General features: G+C 35.2%; 1 protein-coding gene across 1 annotated transcript; it reads right to left on the bottom strand.

The window, feature by feature from the left end:
- Nucleotides 1-1,137: 1,137 nt before the first annotated feature.
- tnfaip6 (tumor necrosis factor, alpha-induced protein 6) lies at nucleotides 1,138-15,072 on the bottom strand. Its single transcript, XM_030125001.1, has 6 exons — nucleotides 14,160-15,072; nucleotides 12,460-12,597; nucleotides 11,007-11,168; nucleotides 2,631-2,859; nucleotides 1,490-1,530; nucleotides 1,138-1,385 (listed from the first exon to the last, which is right to left on the bottom strand). The coding sequence occupies exons 1-6, from the start codon at nucleotides 14,257-14,259 to the stop codon at nucleotides 1,273-1,275; spliced, it is 783 nt and encodes a 260-aa protein (XP_029980861.1). The 5' UTR covers nucleotides 14,260-15,072; the 3' UTR covers nucleotides 1,138-1,272.
- Nucleotides 15,073-15,475: the final 403 nt, after the last annotated feature.

Below are 15,475 nucleotides of genomic sequence, written 5' to 3' on the forward strand. Positions count from 1 at the left end.
GAGGCTCCGTAGTGAACGTGGAAACACCGTCATCTTCTACAACATTGATTCACCAGTAAAAACCCATGGAGTTAGATCAAGAACTGTGGTTGGAGACATTTGTTTTATGTTTAGTTAATGACATATTTTATGGCAAATGTTACTTTTTCTTCAGTTTTGTCTGTTTCTGATATAATAACCCTCAATTTTAATCCGAGTTTATATGAACACTTACATGATCAGTAAATTAAACATAGGAAAATACCTGATTTTTACTTAAAAATGCAAAATACTGAGCATAATATTAGAATAAATGGTGATAATTCACTTAAGAAAGGTTAAAAATAGAGAAAAATTGATTTTGAAACTGACACATAAGTAGCACTGGGTCTTTATGGGTTAATATATATATATATAGTTATCGCCATATCTGTTTACTACTTACTGTTATTTTGTTCATCATGCATTTGTATTTTCATAATGCTCCAAACTTCCATTTTTGGGTTAAATAATCCAGTAACCTACATTATGGAATGGGTTACTCCGCATTTTTTCTTTAAGCTGCTTGCTTTGTATCTGAATATGCTACACTTTTTGTGACTGTATTCTGATGCAGATACTTGCATGATTTTATTAACTCAGAATTTGACAGCAGGTCTATTTTCGGAGACTTTTGTCCCATCACTATTCAAATGAAAATGGCCCCAATATTTACTTAATCAACAAGTACTTCTTCACCCTTTTATTGCAATATTTAATTTATAAAACATATGGCTAACTTTACCAGCACCACAACCTCTCCATCATGGGATATCATTAGGTAAATTATTTTAATGGTAACTATACACTGTCCTTAAATCTTAAAATTACTTCCCTATATGAAATAAGAACAAAGCAGGATATATTATTGGCTCCTATACCTGGTTCAAATGGCACTGGTTTTAACACGAAGCCAGCATTTGAATAATTAAAGTGAAAAGTCTTGCAAAAGTATGATTTGTTGTAGGTGAACGCTATACAGAGAAAAGCAACAGAAAGAAAAAACACAGAACTTCCACCTTGAGTCTTGTAAAAAGCCTATTATTTTATGTGACAAAAGTTTTATGACAAAAAACAAAGATAGTTTTGTTTTTCTGAAGACATAAAAACGACTCAAAAAACTGTAAAATGACCTTTATTTACCACAACTATTTCGTTATTCAGCTAAAAAAAGATTAGTCATTAGAACTGCATGAGGTAACAAATATCATTATAAATACAGTAACATGATTAGACAGTGGATTATTCATTTGCTCAGTCAAAATAATCCTGTGAGAACAAGGACGCATTGACGGCTGTGTAGTGTAACTGGAAACCACCGCCTGTGACTGAAGCATCACTGAGGAACTTTAGCGTCATCACGTTTCCTGTAAAAAACATGAAAGAAAAAATATATTTATTACTTTGTTGGATGTCATAGTCGATCCTTACAGTGACGCAGCAGGAAAAAATATAGTGCATTTCATCTCACCTGTGCTGATGATATCATCTGGTAGATAATCACCACAGAACCTGTAAGAAAAGACATGAAAAATGACATATATCTGTATATTCTTGCAAATTTGGACTATTTTGGCACAGGTGACATTTACAGTGTTCACAGTCAATGACCACAAGCGGGAAATAACAAAGAGCAAATAACATAGAAGCTTTATTATCCTCTGTTTTCATTAAGCAGCAATGTTATCTTTCTCAAAACTAAGTCTAATCCAGATGCATTTGAGATATGATTATATAATAATTTAATGCATTTTTAATCATATTATCTAAGCTTTAAAACATAACTACAATGTAAAATCGAATAATGGTCCAGAGCACTAAAGCTGAATTATAATTCCAGGAAATACTGCATGGATATATGGTGTCTTAAATATTTTTTTACTTTACTCCTCATATATTTCTACAAATATCAATTCTTTATAATTGAAGCATTTGGGGTAAATTATTGCTTATTGAGATTTTTAATCCTTACACACTTGCACATCAAGGCTAATCACAACCTAAACATACTACTAATAATGATAATAAGAAGACTGGATCCAGTAATATTATTTTTTGTGCAACACTGAATAAAATGTGGAGTTGTGCCTGTAATAATGAGTTTAAAAAGATCTTGTTTCTCAGTTTTTTCTTTTTAATTTTTTTTCCAACATGTATAATAAGATGATGCTAAAAAGACATCATAATGTTGTTAACACAAACACAATGAATGCTCATTATTTGCATTATATATGTATTTTTTAAATTTGAAGTTTATTTTATAGTCTGTATAAGGTTAAGGTTAGGGTAACTTTGCATAGAAAGGGAGTCTTATTACTTTTTTTTTTTTTAGCTTTGAGTACATGTCAGAGTCTGGACAGAGACTTTTTCATTTTTCCTTCATGACAAAGTTGAAGGAACAAAAAACCTTTTACTTTTACACAGGTTTCCATACTTCTGCATAAGTAAAGAATCTGTACCACCGTATTCAAATAGTAGTGAGAGAGTGAAGTAATACAACACAATGGAATAAATAGACTTAATTATTATTTTTATTATTATTATTATTATTATTATTATTATTATTATTATTATTATTACGATGATGATGTTGTTGTTGTCATATCACTCACCTCCCAGCAAAGCCTGAGACGTCGTCATAGCTGTCGTACACCTCCAGATAATCTGCTAAACATGCCGTGTCATCTTCTACATCAAACTCCAGGAAGTGGAGGTGGATTCTCTGGCCCAGGCGAACACGGATGTGCCAGTAGCAGATCTGTTCATCCTGGTACTCGTCGGGGAAGCCGGGGGACTGAATGATCCTCTTCTGATCCGTCAGTACTCCGCCACACTCTTTGGCTGTAAAACAAAAGATATAGTGATCAGACCTGTTGAAATGCTTACTCTCATATACAGGATCATGGTGTAGATGAGCATAAGGACGGGATTCTTTATGTATATTATTATCATATTAAAGGTTGATCAAATTAGTCAACTTCCCCACTCAGTGTTGATGTTTACCATATGATACAAGAGCGAATAGAGAAAAATGAAAAAGGTGAAATAAAGAGTCATACATCTCACTTCAGCATATCTGTGGATTAAAAATAAAGATTCACCCAAACAGCAATGTTTTTTCTTAAATTTCTCTTTCTCTTAATTTTGTCATTAATGTATTTGTTTTATATTCTTCTTATCTAAATGAATGTAAAATATCGTCTACGTCGAGGTTTCTACCTGTTAAAAGGAAGTTTTTCCTCGCCACTGTCACCATTCACAAATGTTTGCTCCCGGAGGATTCTGTTGGGTTTCTGTAAATTGGCGTAGAGTCTGATTTTGACCAACTTGATATGTAAAGTGTCATGATGTAACTTTTGCTATGATTTGGCGCTATATAAATAAAATTTGATTTGTTTGATTGCTTGATTGATCTAATCATATATATATATATAAAAAGTGTATTTGTCCACAAATTGACAGAATATCCTCAAATTTGTTGTTAAATGTCGACTTTGAGATGAACTGATCTTCAACTTTTCCATTTTCATTGTTCTGATCTCACATTTATGTTTTTCACTACAACATCATGCAAGTGAGGTAACTATATGAACACACTATGATGTGTGGTGGTTCTTGTTTTCTCACAGATTTCAGAGTTTATTTCTCATACATTTTCCATTTTAATCTCAGAACATTCAGGTTTTTCTTCTTGTTTGGAATGTGTTACATGTTTGCAAATTCATCAGATGTCATCCTGTGTATGAATTGTTACTATTGTCATGTGTCTAATTCGTCTGATATTGCAACTTTATTTTATAAAAGTGTCTTCCTTTTGGACACTCCTCACACCCTGACTGTCCTTGGTTGCTATGTGAGCTCTTATCTGTGCACAAATAAGGCCTTGAAATGAACAGAGCATTCTTTCTTCAAGCATCGCATCTCAGAGGGACGATTTTCAGTCTTAACCCATAAAGATCCAGTGATACTTTTGTGGCAGTTCACAAATTAATTCTTCTCTATATTTAACCTTTCTTAAGCGATTTATCACAGTTCATTGGAATATTATCCTCTTTAGTTTGAGTTTTTTTCAGTGTAAATCATGTGTTTTCCTATATTTAATTCACTGATCATGTAGATGTTCATTAAAACTCAGAGTAAATTCAAAGGTTATTATATCAAAAGTAGAGAAAATTGGAGTAAAGTTGACTTTTTCAGTAAAATCTATCATTAATTAAACATAAACCAAGTGTCTCCATCCACTGTCATTGATCCAACTCCATGGGTTTTACTGGTGAATCAATGTTGTAGAAGATGACGGTGTTCCTACAGTAACTACAGAGCCTCTGAACGTCCAAATGGGTCATATCTGATGACCATGAAAAGATGGTAAACTGTATTTTACACCAATTATTCATATGTATTGATAGGATTAGTGGATCAACAGGTATAGAACAGTTTAAATCAGTTGTTAGTTTTGGTCGCCAGTGGCTGTTTGAGTCTTTATGGGTTAAAATCCCACGGTTTCATGCAACAAGTTTGTTTTATATTTGCAAGTTTAATAGCACTATACAGCTCAGTAATAACACACTAATAGTGAGGAAACTTCGGTAAAACATGGACAATAATGTAGTAATAGGTCAAGAACTGCAGCAGCGTTTGTATAGAAGAACTTTATTTCACTCTAACTGAAGACCAACACGTTTCAGCTACTGCCCTTCATCAGGTTCCAGAAGCCTAAAAACGCTGATCTATATTTAGAGAGAAATAAAGTTCTTCTGTATGAGGGGAGCTGTTACAGTTCTTGGCCTGTAACTAGTTTTCTCCTTCTCCATGCACCGTGGAAGTATTCAGATTCACAAGGTAAGGCAAGTTTATGTGTAATATGTACAAAGGGTAAAACAATAGCTTTAGAATAAAAAAAAAACCCTCAGTGTAAATCAATACTCAGGGTAAATAAAGTACTCTACAAAAATAAAAGATGTGTTTCAAATACACAGACAAGAATAGAGATGAAAAACAGTAAAATATAGAATTTTAAGTAGAATATTAAAACCATAAAATAAAAACCATTTCAGCTGGTATATGCAGAGATTAAAAGAAATGTTTTCAGCTTGGTCAGAGTTGGGGCTTGTCTGATATCATCACAAAGACTATTCCAGATTTCAGCTGCATACAACTGAAACACTGCTTCTCCTTTTTTTTTAGTCCTGACTCTGGGCATGAGCAGAAGGCCTTTCCCTGAAATTCTCAGAGTCTGAGGTGGATCATATGGCAGCAGCATGTCACAGATGTACTGTGGGGCTACGCTGTGGAGAGACTTATACACAAGCAGAACTGTTTTAAAGTCTGTTCTCTGAGAAACTGGAAGTTAGTGAGGACATCTAAGAACAACAATACCTTGAAATTACATTTTTAAAAAAAGACTACAAATAACCAACGAATTCCTAAGAAAGTGGGACAGAGACAACCAGGAATGTATTAGCCTAACTGTACCTTGTTTGATGGAGAATGTGTTTTTAAATATGTACACTGTGAGGAATATGTAACAGATGAATGTGACTGGAAGATGTTGTGTCTCTTATGCTTCAGTAAAAACAAAATTTAAAAAAAGAACGAACCAATGAAAATTCTCAGAGGTATGAAGGGAAATTACTATATTCTTTGTCTTAATTTTTTAAAATAGTGACAGGTAGTTTTTAATTATGCATCTCTGATTGATAATTATTACACAGAAATGACCATAATAATTTACGCCATTAAATGTGTGCATAGTCTGATATTAATGTGAAATTAAATAGAAATCAGCAGTTTAGCATTTAGCAGAGCTGATTCTTAGTTATTACACAGAAACTACCGCTACTATTTCCAGGTAACAAGTCACACAGTTTTTTTTTTTGTTTGTTTGTTTTTTAATCAAGATCTTTTTATTGACGTTTTCTCAATATAATACAAGTGTAATGCTGAGTGGTCCTTACAAAAATTTGAAGTAAGCATGGGTGTAAATGCAGCTAGCACCATAGAAAAAACCCCAGAACAAAACAAAGCAAAAATCAAGTCACATTATTAAACATAAAATTTCCACCCGTGCTACTTTCAAACAAATGGGAACATTTGGGGAACTCAGGGAAGAGGAATTTCCTCCTTATAATATGGTAAGTAGCATTTTTTTCTCCCAAGAACTTCCTTTAGTTATTACAGGAGCAGTCATTATGCTGGTAATTACCTGATATTACCATGATAATTACACACTATTATGCCATTTACCCATTATCATGTTAAGTGCTACAATTTTTTTTTTTAATGTTCCTTTTCAGCAGCATGAGACACTCTCTGTATTCTACTACTGAGTGGACAGTAGGATCTCTGCACAGTAGATCTTGTATTGTTATGTTCTGCAGAGTGACTTTAATCAGTGAGTGGAATCTTTTCATGTGAGGCATTTTGGTTTGGGGGTTTGTCAACTCCGTGTGAGCTATGAATAAAATTAGAATAGAAAAAGAAGGGTCTTTTGTTGAAAGGAGGAAATGAAATGCACATGTTGAGCCTGATGACAATGGCATCAAAAGTTTTCCCAGAGACATTCTGGAGGGAGACACATCAAGCTGCTGTTTAGGTTCTCATTTGTAAATAATAAACGTACATCCATCACTGAGTTATAATTAAGAATGTTTGATGTTCACAGTGAGATGCCCTCCAGGATGAAATATACTTTGTCCAAAATGTCTCATCCACATTTAAATAGAGCCTGAATGAACCAATGGAGCCAATATTAGCTTAAGGTAATTAGTTTCAGTAATTAAATGAGTAGAAATCACAGTACAAAAATGTAAAAAAAAAAAAAAAAGTTCATGTATAACAGTTGAAAAGTATGTATTTTATCCTATTTTAATTTCAACACATAATAGTCAAGTATTTATGTTAAGAAAAATATAAATGGCAACTTATTGCAATTCTATTTAGTTTATTTCAGCATATCAGTTGGTTTTGCAATGGGCTTCTACGACTTGTACTAACAAATTTGTTCTTAAATCCAATGTACAAATGATTTAGGAGAACTGTGGTCCAGACCAAGTCTGGGAATCATCTGTTATTATTTGATGTAATTCTAACTTACATTTTTCCACTAAAGAATTACATATTTCATTAATCTAAAGAAATTTTGACTTTTAAAAAAGCCCATACCTGATACATATTTTTCCATCATGTTTGTTTTTCTTCATAAAGTCCAATGTGGCCTCAAAATATGTAAAAAATAAAATGTTGCAAGAAATGTTCTTTAAGTGTAAAAAGTGTGAACCCTTGCATCCCTGAACAGTATGCATGCATATTACACTGTTTTCATTCACTTCATCTGCAGGAATGACAAACATGCATATATTTTTACCTCCACCAGGAGGTATTGTGTTCGCTTTGCTTTGTGTGCATGTTTGTTTGTTTGTTAGCAAGATAACTCAAAAAGTTAGGGACAGATTTTCATGAAATTTTCAGGTAATGTTGATACTGGCACAAGGAAGAAATGATTAAATTTTGGTGGTGATCAGGGGTGGGGGGTGGGGGGTGGCACCACCAAAATTTAATCATTTCTTCCTTGTGCCAGTATCAACATTACCTGAAAATTCCATGAAAATCCGTCCCTAACTTTTTGAGTTATCCTGCTAACAAACAAACAAACAAACAAACAAACAAACAAACAAACAAACAAACAAACAAACAAACAAACAAACACGCATGGGAGGCAGAGCTGTCTTGGCAGAGGTCTGCGCTCTCCGAGTGCTTTTCTTGTCATTTCTGTGACCACTCGAGGTAATAATGAGTTAGTCTACCAGTCTCAGTCTTGTGACCAGATGGGATAAGAACAGATAAGAAACAACTTTTAGAGTCAAAGAAAGTGACAACGTGATAAAAGCTAGAAGCACTGTTGTTGTTTTCACCACTGGACACTAGGGGTCTTAAAAAATATCGATTCTGCAATATATCTCAGTATTTCATTTCACAATACCATATCAATATTAAAAAGTACTGTATCAATATTTTTAGGTATTTACTCAAATGTAGATATTGCAGAGGTTCATTTTTGTTTTCTGTTTTTCTTTTTTGTTCATATTTGATGCTGTGACATTAGTGATGAACAAATAGAATATGAACATTTGAGCAAAATCTTAAACTGTAATGTCTGTAAAACAAAATTTAAGTTTTAACAGAGGAATATTTTGTGATATAACATTAGATCCTGTTCTGATCAAATAAAAATGTGTTTAGTACTTGTGCATATTTCTGGAGTAATTCAACTCTTCCAGGAGATAATCTTTTTTAAAAAAGAAACAAAAGAAACAATAAAAAAATTGCCTTTTTAACAGTACCACGATATATCGTATCGTGATCCTAGTATTGTGATTTGTATCAGATTCTCGCCAACACACACCCCTACTGGACACACGTCTAAATGAAAAGAATGGAGTTTCATGCTGAAATCACAGCATTTCTTAAACACCTGTGGGTTTGATTATGAGGCTTATGAAGGTATAAAATTATTATGTGAGGTTATTATCTTTGCTAAGTTTGTTGTTTGTTGATCCATGGTTCAATTCAATTCAGTTTTACAGGGTGGGGAAGCAAAATGTACAATATTTTGAGGCAGGGATTGAAAGACAGTGTATGACCAATTGGTTTATTGAAAGTCATGAGAACTTATTTGCCACAAGAAAATTGACATAATAGAAAGGTTTTTTTTCTATGTGTCCTCCTTCTTTCTCAATAACTGCCTTCACACGCATCCTGAAACTTGCGCAAGTGTTCCTCAAATATTCGGGTGACAACTTCTCCCATTCTTCTTTAATAGTATCTTCAAGACTTTCTCGTAATAGTTTTGCTCATAGTCATTCTCTTCTTTCCATTATAAACAGTCTTTATGGACACTCCAACTATTTTTGAAATCTCCTTTGGTGTGACGAGTGCATTCAGTAAATCACACACTCTTTGACGTTTGCTTTCCTGATTACTCATATGGGCAAAAGTTTCTGAAAAGGTATGGCTAATAGTGTTAGGTATGATTATGACATCAATATATGTTTGGTTTCAAAACAATTGACGTAGTGCCTGCTGAGAAAAAACAACTAAATGTTCATTGTAAATTTTGCTTCCCCACCCTGTATTTGTAGAGCCCAATATCACAACATGGTTGCCTCACAGGGCTTTGCAGAATTTGTTGAATTGATAAAAAAACACAATGAATTAAGCAAATGGTTCAGACTAAACTAACAGTTCTGACCTTTTTTGGACGATTCCAAACAGATCTTTAGTGCAGCTATTGACAATGCAAACTGTACAGAAAACGGAGGTGATTTGTGGATTTACTGTGGCTGTTTTCTGTCTAAACGTTAAGCTAACAGAGCTATAATGTAAACTATCAGCTGTGAAGATAATAAGTCACAGTGTTATTATGACTGGATGTCAAAATACCATAATACAGATGTGTGTAAACAATGAGCTTTATATTTTACTCAGTGAATGATACGGTCTGTGGATACATAGCATTGATGTGTAAGTTGTGGTTTTGATTGTCATGAGTATATTCTGGTAGGTGACTCCTCCTACTGTTGAGAGTTCAGACTATCATTACTACATATAGCCTCATTAAATGATTGCTTTTTAACTGTCAGGAGTTGGAAAAAAACACAGCAAACCAACCTTTCAACTTCATTCTCACCTGTATTTCAGATATTTCAGAACACATTGGAGTAATTGTGTCATGGCCTTTCAGTGACTCTGGCAGACAGCTGTATCTCAACTCCATCTGTCAGACTTTGGTGAATCATTCGGGTGTGGTGGTTGACAAAACTGGACCACTCACTCATAGACTAGCCTGTGTCTTAGTTATCTTTTAGTCACTCACTCCAGGGTGCATTTACTCACATCTTATCCACTCTGACGTTCTTACCCCCTCCTGCTTTATTTTGGTTTAACCATGATAACTCACAGGGTGGGACTGAAAAAAAAAGCATCCTGTCTCCTTGGGTGGTCTTCATCACAGTCACACAGTCATCACTTACACCTAGCAACATCCACAAAGACTTGAGCAATGGTGGTGTGGTGAAATGAAATCAATAAACAACTGAAAACAGATCAGTGTAGTCTAGTCTGAATTTAGTCAACACTGAATCTCAGTGGAATATGTGAATTATGCTGAACTCAGCAGATTCATTCAGCCTTTTCAGCTGCATTGTTTAAGATGTATTTTAGTTCTGTTTTGTCTGCTTCCATTCACATTGATTGGTCCTGTTTTTTTTTTGCTCAGTCTGATTTCTTATTCATCACAATTTCAGCAGTAAAAGGTATCTTTTGCAGAAACCGAGATAAACCCACATATGTGATGATTTAGGCTGTTTTTCTTATTCTCACTCAATGAAAAAGTTTGACAGGATGCTTAATTCTGCTTAAAGGTTATCTATATGGAGTATGAAATGCTATAGTTGGTATTATTCTCCACAGAGAAAAGGTGTTGATGTTAGCTGGTTTTCATTAAAGATGACATAACTTTAGACTAAATAGCATACTGACATTATAGGAACATGGCAAAGAACAAAATGGTACGGTACGGTACAGTATGGTGATGGAATGGTTAAGCTTTGGCTAGATTGTGCAGTACCATGGGTGAAAATATTGGTTATTGAATGCAGTTCTATGAGTAGATGTGTATTCTACTAATGGCTTTGTTATCTGAAAGATAAGACAATGTGAATGAGTTCACTCAAGTACTGGTGTGGACAGTTCCCTCCTTAGAAAATATATAATTAGCAGCATCACCCACTGGTTTCTGAATTGCTGTTTTTAAGCCAGTTGTTTGCTACTTGACCATCAACATGTTAAAACTGTAGGAAACTACAGCAGCAATTTGTCATTTTACCAGGCAAATTAGTTCAACAACTGATCTACATTCAATATTTTAAAATAAAATAGGCAAATACTCTACTATTCTAGCTGATGCATTACTTAGGACATGTACTCACAGGTCGGATTGTAGCAGTAAACATCCCATCTCTCACTTTTGTTCAGTCTGTAACCGTAGTCGATGATGCCGACCTTCCCAAAGCCACAGTTTGCTCCAGCCTTTACAATGGGGTAGCCAACACGTCCTTTGTCAAACCATCCAGCAGCACAAACATGAAAACCTGAGTAATTAGGGAAAAAACATTCCTTTTATACAACAGTTCATGCCACAGTCACCGATAATGCCCTCATGATTAATCTACGACACTCTGCCAAGCTCACAGAGGCTGTGGTTTATCTCTGCCAACTTTGGAGGGCCTTCTGGTCACCATTACAAACCCCCTCTGTTTGTTGTTTTGTTGATTTACTCATTTGTACAGACAGGAGTTTCAGAGTTACCCTCCATTGACGCCAGCCAAAGCAGCCCAGATAAAACAGGACCCTACAAAGTGGACTGACGTGGGGAGACGCAGCTGTAGCTGCTGACAAGGAGCTAAATCACGATGCCAGAGCCAGCGGCTGGATTTGGCCTCATCGCCATGGGAGCAATGATATTACCCACCCACGAAGGTGTTAACAGGCATTTACAATACTCACAGGGCCGCTTAAAATTTGGCACAGAGTGATGCAACAGCGTAAAGCTGAGCACTTGTGGAAAGAAGTGTTTTACTCACTGTTTTACAGTGACCTTTAACCTTTGAACATATAAAGCTCTATTCTAAAAGCATTCCACTGGGTAAAGACATGTATTACTATAATCAGAAAGCTGTCCTCAGACCTGATGACTAATGGATTTTATGGGAGAAAAGTACAATAAATACAGCATTTCCTGTCAGCATTTCCTTTATAATGTTAACAGTAATTGTTTTTTCTAGGAAATTATGCAACAGTATCAAGACAATGGATCAAACAACTGAGTAAGACTTGTGGGAACAAGTGTCAATGGCAAACTCTAAGAAAGGGGTTTAAGGAACATAAAGACATGTCTCTGGGAAATAAGTTTAATTTTTTTTTACCTGAAAAGAAAAATAATCTTCCCAGGAATGTTTTTTATTAGTGAAGTAATCTCATTTTATGAAATTATATATTTTTATAGAATACTGCCATAACCCTAACCCTAATATTGAGCTACATTTAATCAGTGGCAAATTAAAATAATACTTTGTATGATATCCCAGACCAGTAGGACAAACACTCATAAACATAGATTTCAACATATTTCTGATGTTAAGTCTATTATGTTCTTTAAGTAATACATTTACTCTAGTTTTACGTAATCCAGCCAATATTCTTTTTGGTTCTGTTCTTGTTATATCTTCCTAGTAGGACGTTCTGTACATTTCACTGACAACAAAGCCCATGTGAGTCTTCTGAGTGATTGCCTGATGTCGAACCGATCCACACACTTCTTGGACTTTAAATCATCTGCACATAGACATGAGTGTACTTGTGTAGGTGAAAGTTTGTGCAGACCTATTTGACGAGCTGCCTCCAGCTGTTCATAAGTGGCCAGCTTTCCTCCCTCATATTTGCAGACAGCTTTGGCCTCTTTATAAGTCAGCTGGTATCTCCCTTTGCGCGATTCCCGGTGGTAAACTCCAGCTGCTTGTTCTGTCAAAAAGACAAAGAAAAAAGCTGTTAATGCAACCACAGTAACAGTGTATTCAGCAGTGATTTCCAACCATCCATCTGACACACATTTACAGGAGTTAAGTGAAGGGGAAAGCTTGTCCATTTTGGAAGTTCACCAACAAATGGTCATTCTGCTCCACAGGCTGCTGATCTTGTTTTGACTTTATGCACGCATGACTGTAAAACTGTGCTCAAATAGTTCTAAATTAACCTCCGGTTGATAGGTTTATCTGTGTACGCTGTTTGATCAGTGCTCCTACGCTCACAAAGGCCAATCCACCTGTTTTTTATGTATTCTCTTACTAATCTACATTCTGCTCAACTGCTTCTGTAATAATGACTTATTTTGACTAAAACTTTGAGAATATCGCTATCTTAATATGACATCCCTAAACGCCATCGTTGCATCAAAACATGTAGCAGAAAAAATAAGTTTTATGAAATGAGGATGCATTCAAGGCCCAGCCAAAGTCATAAACAATTACATACGCTTATTTTTCTTCCTCTTCCTCAGGCAGGGAACATTGAAGTTACACCCTTACCTCATAAAAATATTTTTTAAAAAAACTGATTAAATTTCAGACTGAAGTTAATTATTAATAAATTAACTTTACAAAACTTACAAAAGATAGTCTGAACTATCTTTCAACTCAGTTGTGTTGATCAGTGTATTTTGGAATGGTCTGAGATGAAGTCATCCCTGGTGTTTACTGGCTTCATGCAGCACTCAGCCAGGTCATAAACATGCAGCTTGGCACAAGTGAAGGCTGCTGGACCGCTGTATAGCCCATTAATCCCAGTATTCCTCATAATGTGCCTTCATGAGGGCAGAGCTTTTTGCTGCGTTTGCAAAAGTTGGAAGAAATATAGTTAAATGTGCTGAAAGTTCTCACCAGCTCCAGTTGGTGCCTCTCAGGTGTTGCATTGAAATTAGTGGCAACTTAAAGATGATGAAAACCCAGTGAGTGGCAGCACTTGCCTTGAGAAAAAAAAACTCTTCATCTGCTGGAAAACATTTTATTTGTGTAAGACTGTCTGGTGTCTGCATCATCTAGGTCATTTAGGTGTTTTTCATACATGGGATGTTTATGACAGTTTGTTGGAATAGTCCCAAAAAAACATCAGAATCAAGATCAGCACTGTCTTTCTTCATCTGGTGCTTTTTTTCTGAGGCTGTGGGTTCTCACATCCACAGGTAAGGTGTACCTACATTAGAAAATATGTTACTGTTCTAGCAAAACATAACTATTTGACAACTAAGATGGATTTCTCAGTTAAACACACATTGAAAGTAAAATAACACTTAGCGTAGGGGGTGCATTAAAATATACATATGGTCTTGATGAAAAACAAACGAAAATCAATTCATTGACGCAACTATATATAAATGAATCAGTGATTATTTGGTTGTTAGTCGATTATTTGCTTTTCAACATCACACTAGAATTTAATTAAAGTTAACTAAAAGTAAATCCACAACCATCTGACATCAATTAATTTCACTTCATCCATCAGTCATTCATCTCGTTGTTGCTGCTTACCCAGCCATATTGAATTGTGAAATATTCCGTTCTTGTAGCCCCACGCCTGCGCCTCTTTCAGCACGAACCCAAGAACCCACAGTAAAGCCAAGACGCGCATCTCTGCCCGGTCCGCAGCTGCTGCTGTGTCTGCGCCAGATGTGAAGGAGCCTCCTCCTCCAGCTGCTGCTGCTCCTTTTTATACCACACCGACTACTGCTGCCTCCCAGGAGAGGAGGGGATTTACCCGGTGCAAAGTTCGAAAGGTGGTGTTTTTTACGCACGAACTAATAATTCGTCCCCACAAGATAATTATCTTGTGCAAGATAATTGTTCCAAAATAGGATTTAAAAAAATAAAAAAAAGACAATTGTGCGCAGAAGTTAATCATCTAACTGAGTGGTGGGAGCATCTCATTTTATTGTCAGTCTCATCTTTTGGGAGGAAAGAAATATTACCTTTTATTACTGCATTCATATTTTATAATATAAGTTATGTTGGTGGCAAAGAAAGACTCTATGACGTAAAATGAAATCAACCTTTAGTTTTAAGGTCTAGGTTTACACTATGAGCAACAACTTGTTCCTATTAAACTGTCAAACTATTTCTGTCCTGGGTTAAGTTACCTGAAAGATAGAAAATTAGTGAAAATTTCCAGTTTTAAGCCCAGTGGCCCCCAATACCTGACAGCTTTGTTTTCATCTGTGTTGCCATGGTAACGCAACGCTAGCAATATTCACATTCGATACATCCTCATGTCTTGAAGAACATTAGCTAAAAACTCAACAAAACCAATTTTCAGACAACAGCATACAATCCAAACAACAAACACTTCAATGAGCAAATATCCAAATCAAGTTAACAGTCCGAGACCAGCGTATGTCGTGAATAATTTAATAAAACAACAGACCAATAAGACAAAGTGTTAGCGGTAAGCTAACACTATCAAATCCAACAGTATTATTTTTCTGCAGCTGAAACTCACTGAACGAGACAAAGAAGTGCAAAAATGATGTCATATTATTACGCGATTATGATACATTTTGTCTAACCTTTGCTGTTTTCTGAACAAAACTTGATTTATATGAATGAAACTTCTGCTATCGGCTAATCCATTGTTTTGTGTTACATTAAAATGATTCCCACTGGAAACAAATGACCCAGGGTTTAATAGGTTAACCTGTATTATATTTTTAAAGATGTTATGTTAGTCTTTGACCACTGAGTTGCAGAATAATTTCAGTGATGCTTGTTTACAATGTGTGCAATTCCATATTTTTCCAAAACTTAGTGGACAACATCTAAGGGTTTGATAGAGAAACTGTATATGAATGACC

Source organism: Sphaeramia orbicularis, chromosome 21, assembly GCF_902148855.1.
Source record: "Sphaeramia orbicularis chromosome 21, fSphaOr1.1, whole genome shotgun sequence".
Lineage (NCBI taxonomy): Eukaryota > Metazoa > Chordata > Actinopteri > Kurtiformes > Apogonidae > Sphaeramia > Sphaeramia orbicularis.